This window comes from Astyanax mexicanus, chromosome 9, assembly GCF_023375975.1.
Source record: "Astyanax mexicanus isolate ESR-SI-001 chromosome 9, AstMex3_surface, whole genome shotgun sequence".
Lineage (NCBI taxonomy): Eukaryota > Metazoa > Chordata > Actinopteri > Characiformes > Acestrorhamphidae > Astyanax > Astyanax mexicanus.
Genome location: NC_064416.1, coordinates 41,092,208 through 41,111,195, shown reverse-complemented (window position 1 = coordinate 41,111,195; position 18,988 = coordinate 41,092,208). Strand labels below are relative to the sequence as shown.

Sequence of the window (18,988 nt, the reverse complement as noted above, 5' to 3'; positions counted from 1 at the left end):
GTGGATTTATCCGCTGAAAAGCTCTGCGCACGTCAGCTTCAGAGACGGAGGGTGGGATGGGATCAGCGGTGGGCGGGGCGCACTCTGGGAGCGCAGCGGTGGGCGGGGCACACTCTGGGAGCGCAGCGGTGGGCGGGGCGCACTCTGGGAGCGCAGCGTGATCTGCCTCGAATCGAGTGTAGAAGCGGTTCAGCTCCTCTGGCAGCTCAGCGTTGGTGCTGGTCAGAGTGTGAGAGCTTCTCTTGTAGTCAGTGATAATGTTCAGACCCTGCCACAAGCTCTGGGTGTTGGCTGTGTTGAACTGTGCTTCCACTTTCTCTCTGTACCCACGTTTGGCCGCTTTTATGGTCCTACGGAGAGCGTAGCTGGCTCGTTTGTACTCCTCCGTATTTCCAGATCTGAAAGCGGCGCTGCGTGCGCTGAGAGCGGAACGGACGTCACCGTTCAGCCAGGGCTTCTGATTGGGGAAGACGCGCACTGATCTGAGGGGCACTACGTCATCCACGCACTTGCGAATGAAGGCGGTGACTGTGTCTGCGTACTCGTCGATGCTGCTTGACGAATCACGGAACATCTCCCAGTCCACGTGATCAAAACAGTCCTGAAGCATAGCTTCCGATTGGTCAGACCAGCGGCGTACCTCCTTGGTGGTGGGCGGTTCTCGTTTCAGCCTCTGCCTGTAGGTGGGCAGAAGCAGGATGGAGGAGTGATCTGATTTGCCGAACGGGGGTCGGGGGAGGGCTTTGTAGGCTCCTCGGATGTTAGAGTAGCAGTGATCAAGCGTCTGGGTTTTCCGCGTGAAGCATGTAATGTGCTGAAACAGTGCTGGACAAAAAGTTTTAAAGTTTGTCCGGTTAAAGTCCCCTGCAACAATGAGTGCAGCCTCCGGGCGCGCGGTCATCTGCTTGTTGATGGTCTCGTGTAGCTTCCCGAGTGCGAATTCCGCGTCCTCACGCGGGTGTATGTACACTGCCGCTAAACACAGTCCTGTAATCTCACGAGGTAGCCACACCGGCCGGCAGGAGATGATCAGATATTCCAGCTCCGGCGAGCAGAAAGACTCGATGAAATGTACATTCCTCCGATCACACCAAGCATTGTTGATCAGGAAACATACACCACCTCCCTTACTTTTCCCAGAGAGCTCTTTGGATCTGTCGGCGCGGTGCAGAGAGAACCCCGCGGGTTCTATGGCGTGGTCGGGTATGTCCGCGGATAGCCAGGTCTCTGTGAGGCAGATCACGCTGCAGTCACGCATCTCCCGCTGGAAAGCGATCCGTGCGTGGAGCTCGCACAGCTTGTTGTCCAAGGACTGCACATTAGCCAGCAACAAGGTGGGAAGAGGCGGACGGTGAGCGCGGCGTCTCAGCCTGACGAGCACACCGGCTCGCTTGCCTCTTTTCCGGCGTCTGCGTCGCGTGCGTGGCCGGGCGACCCAGGTGAATGGAGCCTCTCCGATGTTAGGGAACAAAGGATCAGCGTTGTGGAACTCAAAGTCCGGTTTGCGGTGAGTGATCGACGATCTGATTCCCAGGAGTGTTTGTCGGTCATATGTGACGATGCCAGTAACATTCAGTGCAAAAAGAGTAACAAGCAAACACAAAAACAAAGAAAAACTGCTAAAATAAGTGGGAGCTCGCAACACGGCAGCCATGCTCGGCGCCATCTTGATGGCGCCGAGCATAAACAGCAGTGTTCATGTCATGCCAGGGATACTCAATGGAATTTTGGTCTTTAGACTTTGACTGGACCATTCTAATACATGAATATTCCTTGATCTAAATCATTCCACTGTAGCTCTGACTTTATGTTTAGGGTCATCGTCTTGCTGGAAGGTCTGAATCTCCTGAAGTAGCACTATATGAGGTACAAAACATACCCATGTAGTGACATTTATCTACCAATGAAAACAGTGAAGAGTGAAAAGGCTGTAATAAGCCCGAGCTTGACCAGTCTAGAACAGTTTCACTACACTGGTGCATGAAACTGCTAGCAATGCCCAGGCTGCTGAATATAGTATACTGTAGCGTGGCGGTTTGCACGTAATACAAAACCATTAGAGTGAGATTGCACGTGGATATCTGCACAGATATGAGTGCAGGGGTGCATTCGTATCAGCGTGTGAGGGATTGTGAGTGTGTGTGAGTGTGTATGAGTGTGTGATTGGCCGTTATTCAAAACACAAATGATCTCAATTAAGCAGTAATTGGCTGTTGTTTGTGTGTGTGTGTTTGTGTAAAACACTTACTAGATCCTCATTGTTCAGGGTGGACCTGGTCACGAGCGCAAACGAAATGCCTGCCTTTCGAGCAGCCAAAGTCTGCAGAGAGAAAAAAAAGAGAGAGAGAGAGAGAGAGAGAGAGAGAGAGAGAGAAAGAGAGAATTAGTGTAAGTCATAATATTGACTTTATGTAGAGGAGGAGGCTTTTCTACTCTCAGAATCCTAACCATGGAGGTACCTTTCTGTGTCAAAGAAAGAAATTAAATGAATTATATATATATATATATATATATATATATATATATATATATATATATATATATATATATATATATATATATATATATATTTTTTTTTTTTTTTTTATTATTTTTTTTTTTTTATGTAGTATAGTTTCACAGATCTAGAATAAATACAGGTGCAAAGTAATTAAGTACAAATACTTCTTTATGTTACTTAAAGCAGAACTAGGTAGGATTTCCTTGATTATTGAACTTTTTAAAGAAGTAAAATTACAGCTTGAAACCCACTGTAGCGCTGCATTGAGGTGTAATAGGAGGAATAGCGGTGCTCTCGTGTCTGTGCCGGTGCTCCTCTGAATCAGGAGGCCGCGACCAACGCTCGCGAGAACTGCGACCTGCTTTCCGACCTTTAGTTCTAACAGTTCTACAAGGACTACTGGTTCATTCTTTACAAACTAACATACAGACGCTCTGGCAGAAGCTGGAAAGAGACCGAATATGTCTGTGAAAGCCAGAAAACGAGTAAGAGAAACTAATCCGCCTGAAACATTTATTACACTCTACAACTGTAGGGGGTGCCCACGAGCACAAAATCACAATCCTACCTAGTGGAGCTTTAAGTAGAAATGTTGGTTATCTATATTTTTTCTGCAGTAATTAATTTTCAATTCTAAAACTTTTTACTTCTACTACTCTCTACATTTTCACACAATTATCTGATCATCGTTCAATAAAACCCCTATCCAGATAAATCTCTCCATCCAGATAGAGTGAATCTGATTGTGATTGGATGTAGAGAAGTATAAACATATGCCATTCCGACTCCCTATTGGCTTAACTGCGCTGAGTGCTAGCTTTTTGAAGATTTAGAGTATTATCGGCCTGTTCCCTGCTGCTAACCTCGGCTAGCACTGCTGAAGCAACATTAGCATTAGCCCCTAACCACAGGGTTAGCAGACTTTTGCCATTCAGCGGTGAGTGTTATCAGACTGTAGTCTGTGTGTTTATCATGTTAAAACAAGCTAGTTGGATGAACCGCTATCTAATATTGCCCTGGTTTACCAGAACACTCAGAGTTCCTCAGTGTAGCACTAATGCCAATGCTCCAGCTTTAGTTTTCAGGAGAGAAATCTGTGTTGATTAACATCCAGTGATCGTTTAACTTATTTAAATCATCCGAAATGTGTGTTTTTTTTAAGAATTACACTTTTGCTTACCTAACTTAGTTTTTTAGCTTTTTACCTGCACTTAGAAGGAAAACATGGCGACACCCCTGTTCCTACTACTAGTTAGTAGTTACTAGTGTCACATAAAATGTGCTTTATAATCCGGTATGCCTCGTGTATAAAGAAAATTGACCAGAAAATAGATGATTAATGATTGTGTGCCTTATCATTTGGTGCACCTTATAGTGCGCAAATATACGGTAAGCTTCTTTAAAATATTTACATTGTACTAAAATACATTTATTTTCAATGAGACCATATATGTAGCTGAAACAGAGAACAGCCTAGTGCATCCCGAATTATATTATCAACATCAGCATTTTAATATATTTTAACAATATAGTAATAATGGCTTTTAGTAAAATGTGTTATGGGGAGGAGGGGTAGTGCACTATAGAACTCTGTGGGCGTGGCCTAAGCTTTTGTACTTAATGGCATTTTTTCACAGTACATTACTTTTACTTTTATATTTCGAGAAGTTTTGAAACCAGTAGCTGTAAACATACATACTTTTTTATTTGTTGCGTTGTGCAGCAACAAATGCACTTTTCTTTAAAATATCTAATATATATATATATTTTTTAAATATCCACAGGGACCCCCAGGCTTCCAAAAATCTGATTTTTTCTTCCATAAAATATAATTAATGCCATAAAGTGTTAGAATAACTTTTTATGAGACTAAGTTAAGTTAAGTAAAACCTAAAAAAAATTCATTATTAATTTATTTTTTGTTGTGTAGCTCAGAAAAGAAAACTGTCAACTAATTCTGTTGGCAAAACTTTGCTCTACTGGAGACTTTCTCTACTATAAATCCAGAGCACTAGTACACAACAGATTCTTAACCTACATTTTTCTTCTGATCAAAGTATCTGCAAACTTTTTAGCAGTCATTATTGTATTTAAAACGCTCTGGAAGTCTTCAGAAAGCTGTGAATACTAAATAATACAGAGGCTCGTCTGAGTAAACCACTCTAATCAACAGCAAATCCAGAAACCAAACGGACAGCCTGAACATTTTTGAGAAATAGTTTTTTGTCATCTTGTCTGTGTTAATATTTTAGTGTCTTATCACGCCGCATTAGCACAGTGCGCTGCCGATTTCTCACAGGAAATTTAATTTGCTTCACTTTGAGCTCTTATATAATCTACAATAGATTTGCTTATGAGTTTCCTGACATGCTATCTATCTAACACACACACACACACACACACACTGCTGTCTCTAAAGACTGTTAAACAAACTCTACTGCCTTAAATGAACCAAACTAAAACACCAACACACATCAGAAAGAAAACTATCAGATAGAAATGTCTGTTAAAACAGACTGATGACTCTTGCAGAAATATGATATCCAAATAAACTAAAGGAGTCCAGTCTCTAGACAAATTGGAGACATGAAAACAAAAACTTTATTGCTTTTTTTCCTTAAGGAAAGAAATCAACATTTAAAACTGTATTTTTTTTGTTTTGCATTTACCCAGGTTATATATGTCTGATATATAAGTTTGTTTGATAATCTGAAAATATGTAGAAGAAATCTGTAAGGGGGCGAACATGTCTTATCTTAATGAGTGTTTCTGATTATTTAAACCCATCACTGTGTGACTCTGGCCTATAACTGATGGTACATGAGAAATCAGCACAATTAGATGAAGCAGAAAAGAACAGGAGACTCACCAAAGCCTGTGGATCGGAGTGGAGGAAGGGAGCGTGGAGGAAAAGCAGAGAGAAGAGTCAATTAGTGAGAGAAAGAGAGAAATCAGCACAGCAAAGCAGTCCAGGCTGAGCTTCGTAGCATTGAGTGCATTTGTTGCTTTATCTGCTGCCATGCCAAGTTTCAGAACGTGATAGACTGAGAGCTTCTCAGGAGCAGAGTGAGGAAGACTTTGAAAGAGCAGTTCTGAAAGAGCTCCTTTAAAACAGTCATTTACTTCCTCCATGCATTACAAATCAGTTCACGTTTCACTCATGCGTCTTTTTCCTTTATCTTTTCTTTAATAAATCTTTTTTTTGTTGTTGTTGTAGTTGAATCTGGTTAATGAGCAGCTGGCTAATGTCCCTGCTGTCTGTCTCCTCAGCAAAGTTCAACTGGTACAAACAGACGACGACACAATGCACGCGTTCACCGTGGAGCCAGCTACAGCACACTGACCACTGACCACTCACCACACCTATATATGAGAGATCATGAATGTAGAATACAGAGAGAGAGAGAGAGAGAGAGAGAGAGAGAGAGAGAGAGATACAGCAAAAGAGCTAAGAGAGTAAGTGTAAAAATAAGATGAAAAAAGGGACAGAAAAGAGAACGAAAGTATAAAAAAATGAAAGAACCAAGAGCTATATGCAGAGGGTAGTATAGGGAGGGAGTATAGGGAAAAATAAAAAAAGAAACAGAACAAGAGGAAGAAAAGAGATAAAAAAGAAAGAAGGAAAGAAATGATATAGAAGCGAATAAAAAAGAGTGTGAAAAAGAGAAATTGAAAAAGAATTATATAGAGCAAGGAAGAAGAAAAGAGAAAAGGGAGAGAGAGCAAAGAGGTAGGGTAAAAAAGAATGAAAAATATTAAAAAAGAAACTAGCGACCAAAAGTACAAATGCATAAAAGAAAGAAAAATAAAACAGTGAACGTTAAAAAAAGGGGAAGAGATAGAGAGAAAGTAATAGAGAGAGAAAGTAATAGAGAGAGAGAATGAGAGAGAGAGAGAGACAGAGAGAAAGAGAGAGAAATGCAGAGATGATGAAAGAAAGATGCAGCAAAGAAGATAAAACTGGAAAAAGAGAGTTAAAGGAAGAGAGGGACATTAACATAAAAAAAGAAAAGTGAGAGAGCAAAAGAAAAGAGAAGTGATGAGAAAAGAAAGAAAGAAACAGAAACAAATGATAGAGTCAGCAAAAAGTATGAGAGAGAGAGAGAGAAAAAGAAAAAGAAAGATGGTGAAAGAAGGGATACATGGAGCAACAAAGAAGAAAAGAGAAACAGAGACAGGCGGACGTTGAGACAGTGAAAAAGACATAACATAGAGAGGGGACATGGGGAAAAAAGAATTAAATAAATGAATGAAAGAAACCGGCAAAAAAAGTATAAAGAACAAAAGAAAAAAAAAACAGCAAAGAAGAAAGAAACCAGAAATGAAAAAAAAGAAAAAAAAAAGATATTGAAAGAGAGAAAGAGAGAGAGAGAGAGAGAGAAAGAGAATAAAGGGGTACAGGTACAGAAGAGCAAGGAAGAAGAAAAGACAGAGATAGAAGGACATCAAGAGAGCGAAAAAGACCAAATATAGATGGAGCATGGGGGAAAAAGAATGAAAAACTAACAAAATTTTGAAACAAGTGAATGAAAGAAACTAGTGAACAAAAGAAAAGAGAAAGAGAGTAGAAGAGAGAGAAAAAGAGAGAGATAATTCAGTAGTGACGGGGTGGTAGGAGGTGCACTGACAGCTGACAATATCAGATCAGTCTTTACCATCCAGTGTTTGGACTAACAGCCAATCACGGTAAAGACGTGCGGGTCTGTAAAGGCACCTGAAAGCAGAGGGGGGTGGGGGAGGGGGACGGGGGTCCGACCTGTACATGAACTCTGCGCGTTTATGTAAGTTTTTTTTCCAGAGAGAGAGAGAGAGAGAGAGAGAGAGAGAGAGAGAGAGAACAGCATGCACTGGAGCGGCTGAGGGTTGCTGCAGGCAATGCGCTACAATGGCAGTGAGCGGATGCGTCTGATTAAGAAACAGCTAGAGCAGCTTCAGGAGGTGCAGGAGGTGCATCTTGGGTAATTTTAGCCCCGACTCTGTGTGAGCTCTACGCCCCCCGGCCCCGTGACGGACTGACTGACTGACTGTTTGCCCTGAAGCAATCATACAGCTACTGGGGACAGAGAGACAGAGGACAGAGAGACAGAGAGAGGCATGACGGGACACCCGCTCACATAGCACTGACTTCATCCTCACTGTAAAAGGAGATTCTGCGGCACGCCACTTTTACACGATTTAAGAAAACGGACAGTTAAATCAGAAGTCAATGAAGTCCTCAGATATATTTTTGGGTAGAGTTGTCAACATTTCGCAGTTTTAGCTGCCTTTGTTTTGTTCGTTTTTGTTTGTTTGTTTGTTTGTTTTCGCGCTTTAAGCGCCAAACAGTTCTTAAAAAAAAAAAAAAAACAGAAAATGCTTTTTATTTTTTGGCTAATCGGAAATCTGACAACTCACGGAAAAATATCCCCCATAATAAATATGGGCCAAAATGAGGGGATGGCATGTAGAACACGCAAAAATCATCAAAATCCCAAAAAAACAACAGAACAGTAACCCATACTTACCAAGACAGTGTCGATTTTTTAATTTCATGCAAAATATGGACAAATACAGCATCAATTTTTGTCCTTTCATGCTGAATTAAACATTTGCAGACAACTAAATTGAAAAAAGAGCAACACTTTGCTTTAAATAAATCCATCAAGTACGTCAAAAAACATGAAAAATATGCAGAAAAACTGAAAAAAAGGGAACAAAAAAAACTTATTACACACACAAAACGTTTCCTAAAAGACTCTAAAAAACGTATAAACGCTGTAAATGGTTCTAAACAATGTGGACAGAAAAAACGTGAACACACAGCAAACCACGGAGATGCAGTTTTAGATTTGAGAACACCCATTCGCTTTACAGTCTCACTTATTGTGACGATTTTTTATGAATGTGAACAGACATTTAAACGTACAAAGATGAACAACGAACGTGCCAAACCAAGTACCGTTAGATTGAGTATTAGAATCTGAATTTTACATCTAATCACAAACCGCAGATTGCCCGTTCTCTGGGGATGTAGCCGAGCACTGAACACTAACCCTTAAGTATTGTTGTCATATTTCAATTTTACATTCAACTTATACAGTATTATTTAATTATTTTAGATTAAATGTGCAATACATTGCTATTACTTTACTTAAATGCTCTACTCTACAGATGTTGGGAAAAAAGGAGACCACTTAAAAATAATGCGTTTCTTTGATTTTACCAAATTGAAAACCTCTGGAATATAATCAAGAGGAAGATGGATGATCACAAACCATCAAACCACCAAACTGAACTGCTTGAATTCCTGCACCAGGAGTAAAGGCATAAAGTTATCCAAAAGCAGTGTGTAAGACTGGTGGAGGAGAACATGATGCCAAGATGCATAAAAACTGTGATTAAAAACCACCAGGGTTATTCCACCAAATAATGATTTCTGAACTCTTAAAATTTTATGAATATGAACTTGTTTTCTTTGCATTATTTGAGCTCTGAAAGCTCTGCATCTTTTTTTTTTTTTTTTTTTTTTTAGCCATTTCTCATTTTCTGCAAATTAATGTTATAAAATATAAATATTTTTATTTGGAATTTGGGAGAAATGTTGTCCGTAGTTTATAGAATAAAACAATGTTAATAATTTTACTCAACCATAAACCTATAAATAGCAAAATCACAGAAACTAATTCAGAAAATGGAGAGGTCTCTTTTTTTTCTTCAGAGCTGTATCTGCAGATGCTGATGGACACATTTACAATATAACTTACAGAGAGACTAGACACCCCAGTATAACTTTAGAAACAAATCTAGCTAATATTGTTATATGCCTTGCATTTTAACCAACTGTATACAATCAATACAATTTAATTTGTCTCCTGATAAATTGGTTTTGAGTTTCAAATATATTTATCTAACTGGACTGGTCACAGCTTTAAACCCTTTTTTTTTGCATTATTTTCCTCGTTCCCATTCTTCCCTTTCCCAATGATCAAGTTACTTTTCTGGGCCTTATAAAATTGTATATGTTCGCAAGACACCTACACTAGTAGTCGCTTCACTAGTTTAATTTATTGTTAACAGCTAACTAGCTAGCTAATTACAGGATACCTTCAGGCTAAGTTTCTGTCTGTTAGCTTTTTACTCCCATTTTACTGTGATTGTGGGCATGGCTCTGTGATTTCACCAATATCCAATTATACCTCTATTTACGTTTATGTTTTTTTTTTTTTTTTATGGAAAGTTAGCTAATATTAGCGTGCTAAAAGCACAAAACAAATGCCAGGGTTCTGGTTCCAGCCTGATGTCAACACAGTCAAAACAAGTCAAAACAGTCAAAACAAGACCATACACAACAACAACAATAAAATAGTCAAAAAATCCACATTTTTTACACAGTTTTTCCAAGAAATATACAATTACCTGGTAAATCACTGAATGCAATTGAATGTCTGAATAAAACCCCTGTTTCAAAGTTTAGCGCCCCCTAGTTAGTGGTGCTTCTTCTTTAATTCTGGACTCTTGAGTCTAACACTCGACAATTATCCCTAAATAAAATGGACAAAAAACTCTATAAATAAAAAAAAAATCTATTAATTAAAACCCTCAAGATGTTCAAATCCACTTTTTAGCATCTAACATTAATTATGATTATTATAATTATGAGCCACATTCTCACACTCATCTAAGCTCTAAAACATTCAGTTTAAATTTGCTCTTCACTCGATACTTATGTTCTCCTTCAGTATCCTGCTATTTCTTAAGGCAGCTGATTCCTTTCCTGCCTTTATTTTTTTATTTTTTTGTTTGACCTTTAATTCTGTTATATGAGAAAAAAAAAAAACTAATAAAATGAAATGGAGCTTGAGAAAGAATATCTCTCCACGTTCCATCCAAAGCCTGGGGACACCATGTATTTATTATTTATATAAAAACATATTATTATATATTTTTTATATATTTATATATTAATATAAAAAAGACTCAAATGTAAATAAAAGACTTCAAAGAATAGGAAAACAATTGTGTATATATCTATATAAATGTGATATACATTAAATGTGAACCATACATTTATCTGTTATTTGTCTGAACAGTTTACACTCCTAAACGTAAGTGCATGTGCAAAAGAGCAAGGCTTCACGTGAAGTTTCGGTTTCACCTTCTTCTTCTGCATCATCGAAGCTATTCAAATAGTTTTACTGGCTAACAGCTGGATTCACAAGACTGCTTATTTTAAACTTTGTCTTTAAGCTTTTCATTTCTTTAGTATATTTTTTATATATTTAAACACAGAGCAATTGCAATGTGGGCCTGCTAATTTAGCTTAAACAGAGACATCACATATTTTTACATATATTGACATCTTTTACCTAAATATCCCACCGCTAAAACCTTTCTTGTTGCTGTTGTCCATTTTTCCTTCACTTTATTGTTTTTTTTTTATTTTTTTTTTTTATAATAGCACATACGAAAGCTGTCTGAATTGGAATTTGCAATAGTATGATGAACAAGATAAAATTTGGGCTATTTTTACCTGCTGTGTGAAGGTAGATTTGGGGTTGGAAGGAAAGGTTATGTTTTCTCCACAATAATGGATTTTAATTTTGTGATTATTCTGAGAGTGTCCAGTTTTTATTCAGTCATTTATCAGCATTTTCTGCATTAAATGACTAATAACAGACACAATTTTATTTTATTTTATTTTTTATTTTTTTTAAAGAGGACATGGCATCCCCAAACTATATACAGCTCTGGAAAAAAACATAAGACACCACTTAAAATTATGACTTTCTTTAATTTAACCAGTTTGGAAGATGGATGATTACAAACCATCAAACCAAGCTGAACTGCTTGAATTTTTGCACCAGGAGTAAAGCAGCATAAAGTTATCCAAAAGCAGTGTGTAAGACTGGTGGAGGAGAACATGATGCCGAGATGCATGAAAACTGTGATTATAAACCATCAGGGTTATTCCACCAAATATTGATTTTTGAAACTTTATGAACATAAAATTGTTCATCCACTCTGCAGACTGTAGGGGGGCTTCTAACACACCTGGCAACAATCACACACAACCTATCTGGAGCAGAAAACTCACCAGGTCCCTGACGATAGGCACGGTCCGCTTCCGCCGTAAATCTGGCATGCTGTCAATGCCGTAAAGAATGCTGCCAGCCCTGGAGAAGCAGACAGATTTGGGGACTATTAATATCGTAATAATACTGTGCGCTGTAAGACATTACCCAGCTAAAAAAGATCCAGAGTGATTTACAGGACTGGCAAACAACACTCAGACAGAGAGAGAGAGAGAGAGAGAGAGAGAGAGAGAGAGAGAGAGAAAGATGAGTGCAAGGAATATGAGATAAGAATATAACACAAGGCATATTGTTCACAAAAGATGCCTGGAGCTCATATTGTCTTGCAGTCATAATTAAAGTGGAAGCTTTGGAAAGAATTTTTCAGCTCTAAATAAAATATTTTTAACATTTTACAGAAGAAAAAAGTGAAATTATTTTAAACTTATTCAAAATCGTGGTCAACAACATGAAGAGTCAGAACCAAAAAAAAAAAAAGGCAGGAAACATACAAAGAAGTATCCAAACCAGACAAGGCAATCAGCAATTAACAATCAATAAATAAACATTGACATGGACAAAGAGACACGCTTCATAATGATGGACAGAACCAATCACATACTCGGCAGGGTGTGTGTGTGTGTGTGTGTGTGAAGTGAAGAGGTTTATATAGTAAGTGTAACAGGTGAATTTACTCAGTATTCTGGTGATTGTGGTCTGGGAGCTGTCATGTAATCAATCATGTGAGTAAATAAGAGTTAATGAGTGAATGTCAGTGGGTGGTGCATTCTGGGCAATTCTGTAGTCCGGAGCTGGGAGATGACTGATAGACACAGGTGCTGGTGGAATATCCACAAGTCTGTTACTTTCTTTACTGTTTTATTGTTTAATGTAAGATATATTATTTACAAATTTAAATAGAAGTCTACATAAATTAAAACATAAACATAAATTAAATTAAAATAAATGAAGCATGTTAAATACATACCTTAGTATGTTTTTTTAAGGAAACAGCACTTCAATGCAAACAATTAAAAAAAGAACCCACTTGATTAAGATTAATTTAAAGATTCTGAATGTTGGTTCTGATTAGTTTTCTATTTAGGCAGCTAAAAAGCACTCATCTGGAGGAATATCTGCAGAGTTATAGACATTTTTAAGGGGTCATATCATGGAAAAATGAGGGAATTTTATTTATCAAGCATGTATTTTATTTGGAACACTTTTTGAGTAAGGAAAACAACAGATATCAAGATACTTGATGCTTTACTGACTTGTATTAGGGAAAACAGCTACGAAGTTTGAGTCAAAAATGCAATTAATACACATGCTTTTTTTTTTACAGGGACAGTTCTGTTTCTCTCAGCTTGTCCAGAAATGCATGTGTAAAGCACGTCCATTAGGGATGGCTCTACAGGGAGCACAGGATCAAGAAATGTCAATTAAAATTGTGTACAGTATGTGCTATATGATTGATATTTAACTACGTCGTACTAAAAGGATTAGCATGTTAGCGTTTCCCTATTTTACAAATAATAGGAAAAACTAGGGGTGGGCGATATGGCCGTAAAATAATATCACAATATTTCATGGTACTTTTGGGATAACGATACTCCTGGTGATATGACAAAACACTGAATTATAAAAATTATAAAAAAAAAACACTACTACAACAAAATGAAAATTAAATGTTATTATTGCATACGATATGATAACTAAGATATAAAAAATAAGAATCTGAGCATTGAACTACGACCTTTCAAGCAACAGAAAGAGCCAGCATTAGCGTTTTACAGCCAGACCACCACAGTGTTTTCACTGCTGAACGTTCCTCTACCAGCTGCTGTTTTACGATGTTTAAGATTCTGAAGAGAGAAGGCAGAGATTCATACCGCCTCTACAAAGACTTCATTAGAGTCTCACTGTGAAAAATGATCAATTATTCACCTGCCTCGTGTTTTATAATTCATACAACAGCACCTGATGAAATATAGCTTTATGGGACTATATCAGTGAACGAGAAACAGTCTCTGCTTTTTAAAATAAAAGAGAATGATGTAATTTAGAAACATAATAAAATGATGTTTCATTAGACAGCATTGGCATCCCGCTAGCGCTGCGGTTAGAGGCTAATGCTAATGCTGCTGCACCCGGCCTTAGTGCTGGAGAAACTTAAATCTCACCCTTCTTACCCTAACTGCAAATAAACGCAAGAGCTTTACTCACCCAAATAAACTGTTTACAGGAGATAAATCTGTGTAGATTAACATCCAGCGCTTGTTTGACTTTGAAAGAAAATGTTTTTTTTTTTTTAGAATTACAGTTTTGTTTATCTAGGCTCCCCCCAGCTTCCCCTTTAGAAGGGAAACATGGCAACATCCTTACTAGTGTTGCTTAATGTGCCTTATAATCTGGTGCACCTTACAGTGTGAAAATAGTTCTACACTGCAGACTACAAATAATAACTCTTTAATTTACCATCTGATAACTTTTCTCAGGGCTGCCAGCTGGACAATAATGTCCAGTAATGGTGCCTTATTATTGACCCAGATGGTACTGAAAACAATCCTTTGTATTTAAAAGGATTAAATTTGACTACTTCTAATTCATTAAAAAAATGCCTGGATTGGCCTGATCCCGGAGTCACTGGATCTGGTTGGAACATCTCTTTCTGTTAGTTATAAAGAACAGAGTATTGTAATTTATATTTCATTGGTTGTAGGGGCTAAACCTATGAACTGTACTATAGATTATAGATAATAAGACACAATATCAATAAACGTCTATTTTCTGGTCTATTTTCATACAGAAGGCACACCGGATTATAAGGCGCATTATGCAACACTAGTAAGGAACAGGGGTGTTGCCACGTTTCCCATCTAATTCAGCAGATCTCTCCTCTGGGTGGTGAGACCTATAAAGCTAAGCTAAGATAAGTAAACAAAATTGTATCTTTTGTATCTTTACAAAAAAATAAAAACATTTTCAAATCAAACTAGTGCTGGATGTTAATCTAGACAGACTTCTCTCCTGAACACTGTTTATTTGGGTGAGTAAAGTGCTTCTGTTTATTTAAAGTAAGCTTAAATTTCCAGATTTCCACCAATGCCACTCGACAGCTCTACACTGAGGAACTCTGAATGTTCCGGTAAGCCAGGATGATATTAGCTAGCGGTTCGTTGCACATAGCTTGTTTTAACACGGTTCAATATTACTCAAACTCTGAAAGGTGAAAGAGCTAACATGGTTAACGGGTAATACTAATGCTGCTCCAGCAGTTCTAACTGAGGTTAGCAGTAGGCAACACAACAAGCCTTGGTGCTGGAGATACTTTACTGAAACTCCTGTATAACTCTGTACTTCAGCTCCTTAAACCTGACTGATAGAATTCATACATAAGGAGCACCGGATTTATAAGATGCACTGATGATATATTTTTTAAAAATGTAAAAGTTTTAAGTGTGCCAAATAGTGTAAAAAATATGATGGTGATCAATACATGGACAGAGTCTTTTTATATTCATATTTAGTGAAAAGTGAAAAATATTGTATTTCCATGATGTGGACCTTTTAAGCGTATCACTATAAAATGCAGTGTTTTTGATGCATGTCTCAGTGTGTGTGTGTGTGTGTGTGAGAGTGTGTGTGTCAGTGATAAATGGGACTCTCAGGCTCCGCCTCGCACTGAGGTATCAGAGGACCCCGAGCTGTCAGTGCAGAGGTACAGGCCAGCTCAGGTCACCTATAAGACTCTCTCACACACTCACTGTACACCGCACTGGACCGAAGGGACACACATGAGCACTGAACTATCGCAGGCCAATTAAGCCCTTAAAACCCCATTGCCATATCCTCAGGCCTGGATATGGTCTCATGCATACACACTCACACACACACACTTACACACACACACACACACACACACACACTCACTCAAGCAGCATGACACAGTCATCAAGCCACTCTGATGCTGCTAACGAGAAATGCCTTCTGAAGCATTAATACCCCACGGACAGTCACGCGTTAAGACACCAAAGACACAGGCTTCAAACTAATGCCCTTTTTCTGAGCTGAAGTTCAGTAAGGGATTAAGGCAAAATGATTAGATTATATAAAGCATTTAGACCATAATATAGACAATACATTCCTTAAGTACTTAAGACACAAATGTGTTGAAAATGCAGCTTCTACAATAATAAAGCTGTTTATAGGCAAGGAGCTGGTGATACAATACTGTACATTACGATACAAGGGGTTATGATTCATTATACCACAGTTAGTTCCGACCCTGCAATGTGATTTGCTGAGAGGTGTTCTTTGAGTGACATTATCAGCCGGTAATGCACTGTAACCGAAGCTCTCAATGTACTGTATTACTCCGCCACGTACAGGTAACCTAGCAACGATGCAGCTCTTACAAACAAAAACACAGTAGCTACAAACAGAGCAGCAATCGTGTTATTTTAACTCAAAAGTAACTGAATATTAGATATTTTTTAAAGGTTTCGTTTGTTGAGTTTTATTACATAACACTTTTTTGAATGTAAAACTAATACTAGAATGAATAAAATCAAACTAAAACTAAGCACTAATAAAAAATAAAAACTAGCAAACCCACTCTAAAAACTATTTCAAACTAACTGAAATGGAAAAAAAAAAAAGCTAAAGAGGAAACTAATTAAAATTAAACTATAATGAAAAATTAAATCCATTATGAACTTGGCAATATGTTGTGATACTATAAGCAAGATCATATATAAGGGCTCATCCAAACGTATTCAGAATGTTTTTTTTTGTGTGTTTTGTCTACTGTCCACATAATTTTTTTTAAGTTTGACATTTTTAAAACTTATATAAAACCTTTTCAAAAATGCTGTCATCATAACACATGCATTTTTCTGACTGAATCTCATTTACCTCCCTCCTTTTTATTTAGTAAACTACACACAGAACCAGTCAAAATTTTGGACACACTTTCTCATTCAATGTTTTTTTATTTATTTATTTATTTTTTCCTATATTGTAAAGGAATACTAAAGTCATTCAGACTATGAAGGAAGACATAAGGAATCATTTATCAACTTATCAACTTAAAAAAGTGTTAAACAAACCAAAATATTCTGATCTAGGGTTAAACTGTTAACTTTGTGGTCTTGACGTTTGAAGATTAGAAAAATAGTTAAAAGTTTTTGTCTTAATTATTAAAATCAACATATTTTTATTTAACCTTTATTTAACCAGGAAATCCATTGAGATTAATATCTCTTTTTCGAGGGAGACCTGGCCAAGGTGGCACACCATTTCCAGTTACAGACAAAATACAATCAGACAGTTCACATAAGGGCATTCAACATAGACAAAAAACAACCAGTTACATAGAATTTCGAAATCAGACACAAATGCAGCTTAGGAATAACAGTTACATGTTTCTGTCACAGAATTTGTTAACAAAGTTTTAAAATTACTGAAGGAGACCAAATCATTAAGATGTAATTTGCTTTGAAGGTTATTCCAAGACCACGGTGCAAAATAGGAGAAAGCTTTTTTGCCCAGTTCTAAACTAATTTTGGGGACCTTCAAAAGCAGCCTTCTGGAAGAGCGAGTTAAAACTGTTAAAACGTGCAAATCAACATATAATATGAAATGTTTCATCTCACATATTTGCAACCAACCTAAAACAAAACTGCAATGTTATGTTTAAATGTTATGTAAAACTATTGTTTTATATCTTGGTCTTTCAAAAATAATAAAGTTGGGAACCATTTAAAAAGTTTTTTTTTTTTTTTTTTTTTATGAAAAACGATTGAAATATCCTAATTGAACCATCACCTGTTAGAGGTAGGGAACACCACTGCACTGAATATTAATTGTATTGATAATAATTAGTAATGGAGTAAGTAATGAAATATTTACACTGCTTGTTATGACTTTTTTCAGATATCTTTTGGATAACCTTGTGACTTTTGCAATATGTGTGGATGGGCCACAAAAGAATAGACCAAATTATACTGTATTAAACCAGCGGTACATTAATAAATAGTTGAAATTTGGAGTTTTAGCAGGGTATTTACATATGAAGCTGCTAAACTATGATTTGTCTTTTAAAGGAATGTGAATACAAATGTAAAATGTATGTTACTACATATAAAAAATGACTTAAAATGTATTTTTTGCTGATTTGTTGAGAAACTTCAAATCGCAATTCTTGCTATGTTCTAAGCTATTCTGAATGCAAACGACTAGTTTAAACAATACACAATTAGCATTAAGCTAGCTAAATAACTAGCTAGCAGCATCATGGTACGGTATACAGTATATTCCTGCACCGTAGTTCAATCCCAGTGGTGTAGATTTTGCACATGCAGCACATGAGCGATGGAATGATCCTTTAGAGAGAGGCTATTACAGAAACAGAGCACTATATAGATTAAGATCACGCTTCATGCTTTCATTTCACAGCAGTAGAACAGCATTTAACCTCTGCATTTAACCCCTCCCTGCCTGTGAACACACACTAACACACACTATCACACACACACACACACACACACTCAGTCTGCCCAGGGCGGTGGGCTGCCACCTCAGCACCCAGGGAGCAATTGGGGTTTTGGTGTCTTGCTTAAGGCTAGCTCAGTCGTAAACCTTGAGAGAACACTTTACCCCTCCACTGCCCTCATTTCCTGCCAGTAAAGGGGATCAAACCAGCGACCTGCTGATACCAAGCCTGTTTATTTAACCCTGAGACCACTGATGCCCCCAAACAGTGCATCAGCCATGCATTACAGCTCAAAGCTTTTACTGTATTTTATAGACTATAAGGCACAGCAGTTTATAAGCGGCACTATCAATGAATGTCTATTTTTCTGGTCTATTTTCATACATGAGGTGTATGAAGTGAGCAAGGGTGTCGCCATGTTTTTTTTTTCAAAGTCAAACAAGCGCTAGATTTTAATCTACACAGATTTCTCTTCTGAAAACTCTATTATTTTAGTTGGGTGATTAAAGCCGCTTCTCTTTATTTACAGTAAGCTTAGATTTACAATATTTTGTCTAATGGTGAGTTTTCAGTGAAGTGTCTCCAGCACTAAGGCTGGATGCAGCAGCATTAGCATTCGCCGCTTACTACAAAGCTAGGGGAATGTAAATGCCACCCGATAGCACTAGACTGAGGAACTCTGAGTGCTCCGGTAAGCCAGGGCGCTTTCAGCTAGCGGTTTGTCACACATAGCTTGTTTTAACACGTAGGCTAGGATATGGTATACTCACCTCTGATTAGCGAAAGAGATAGCACTGCGGTTAGCAGCTAATGCTAACGATAACGCTGCTGCACCCAACCTTAGTGATGGAGAAACTTAAAAACTAAAAACTCACCCTTATAATGCTGCACCTCAGCAGAGTGGCTTTACTGCTCCTTAACAGAATTCATAGAATTCATACA

At 37.7% G+C, this 18,988-nt stretch overlaps 1 protein-coding gene across 3 annotated transcripts in view; it reads right to left on the bottom strand.

The window, feature by feature from the left end:
- Positions 1–18,988, bottom strand: part of LOC103026877 (protein unc-13 homolog C) — a 365,017-nt gene that overhangs the window by 310,678 nt on the left and 35,351 nt on the right. For 2 of the 3 annotated variants that reach the window (XM_049483498.1, XM_049483500.1), the window contains exons 5-6: positions 11,574–11,652; positions 2,249–2,320 (exon numbers count right to left, since the gene is read on the bottom strand). In XM_049483498.1, coding sequence (XP_049339455.1) covers positions 2,249–2,320; positions 11,574–11,652 — 151 coding nt within the window. The remainder of the gene's footprint in view (positions 1–2,248; positions 2,321–11,573; positions 11,653–18,988) is intronic. The other variant, XM_049483499.1, reaches the window with a different exon arrangement.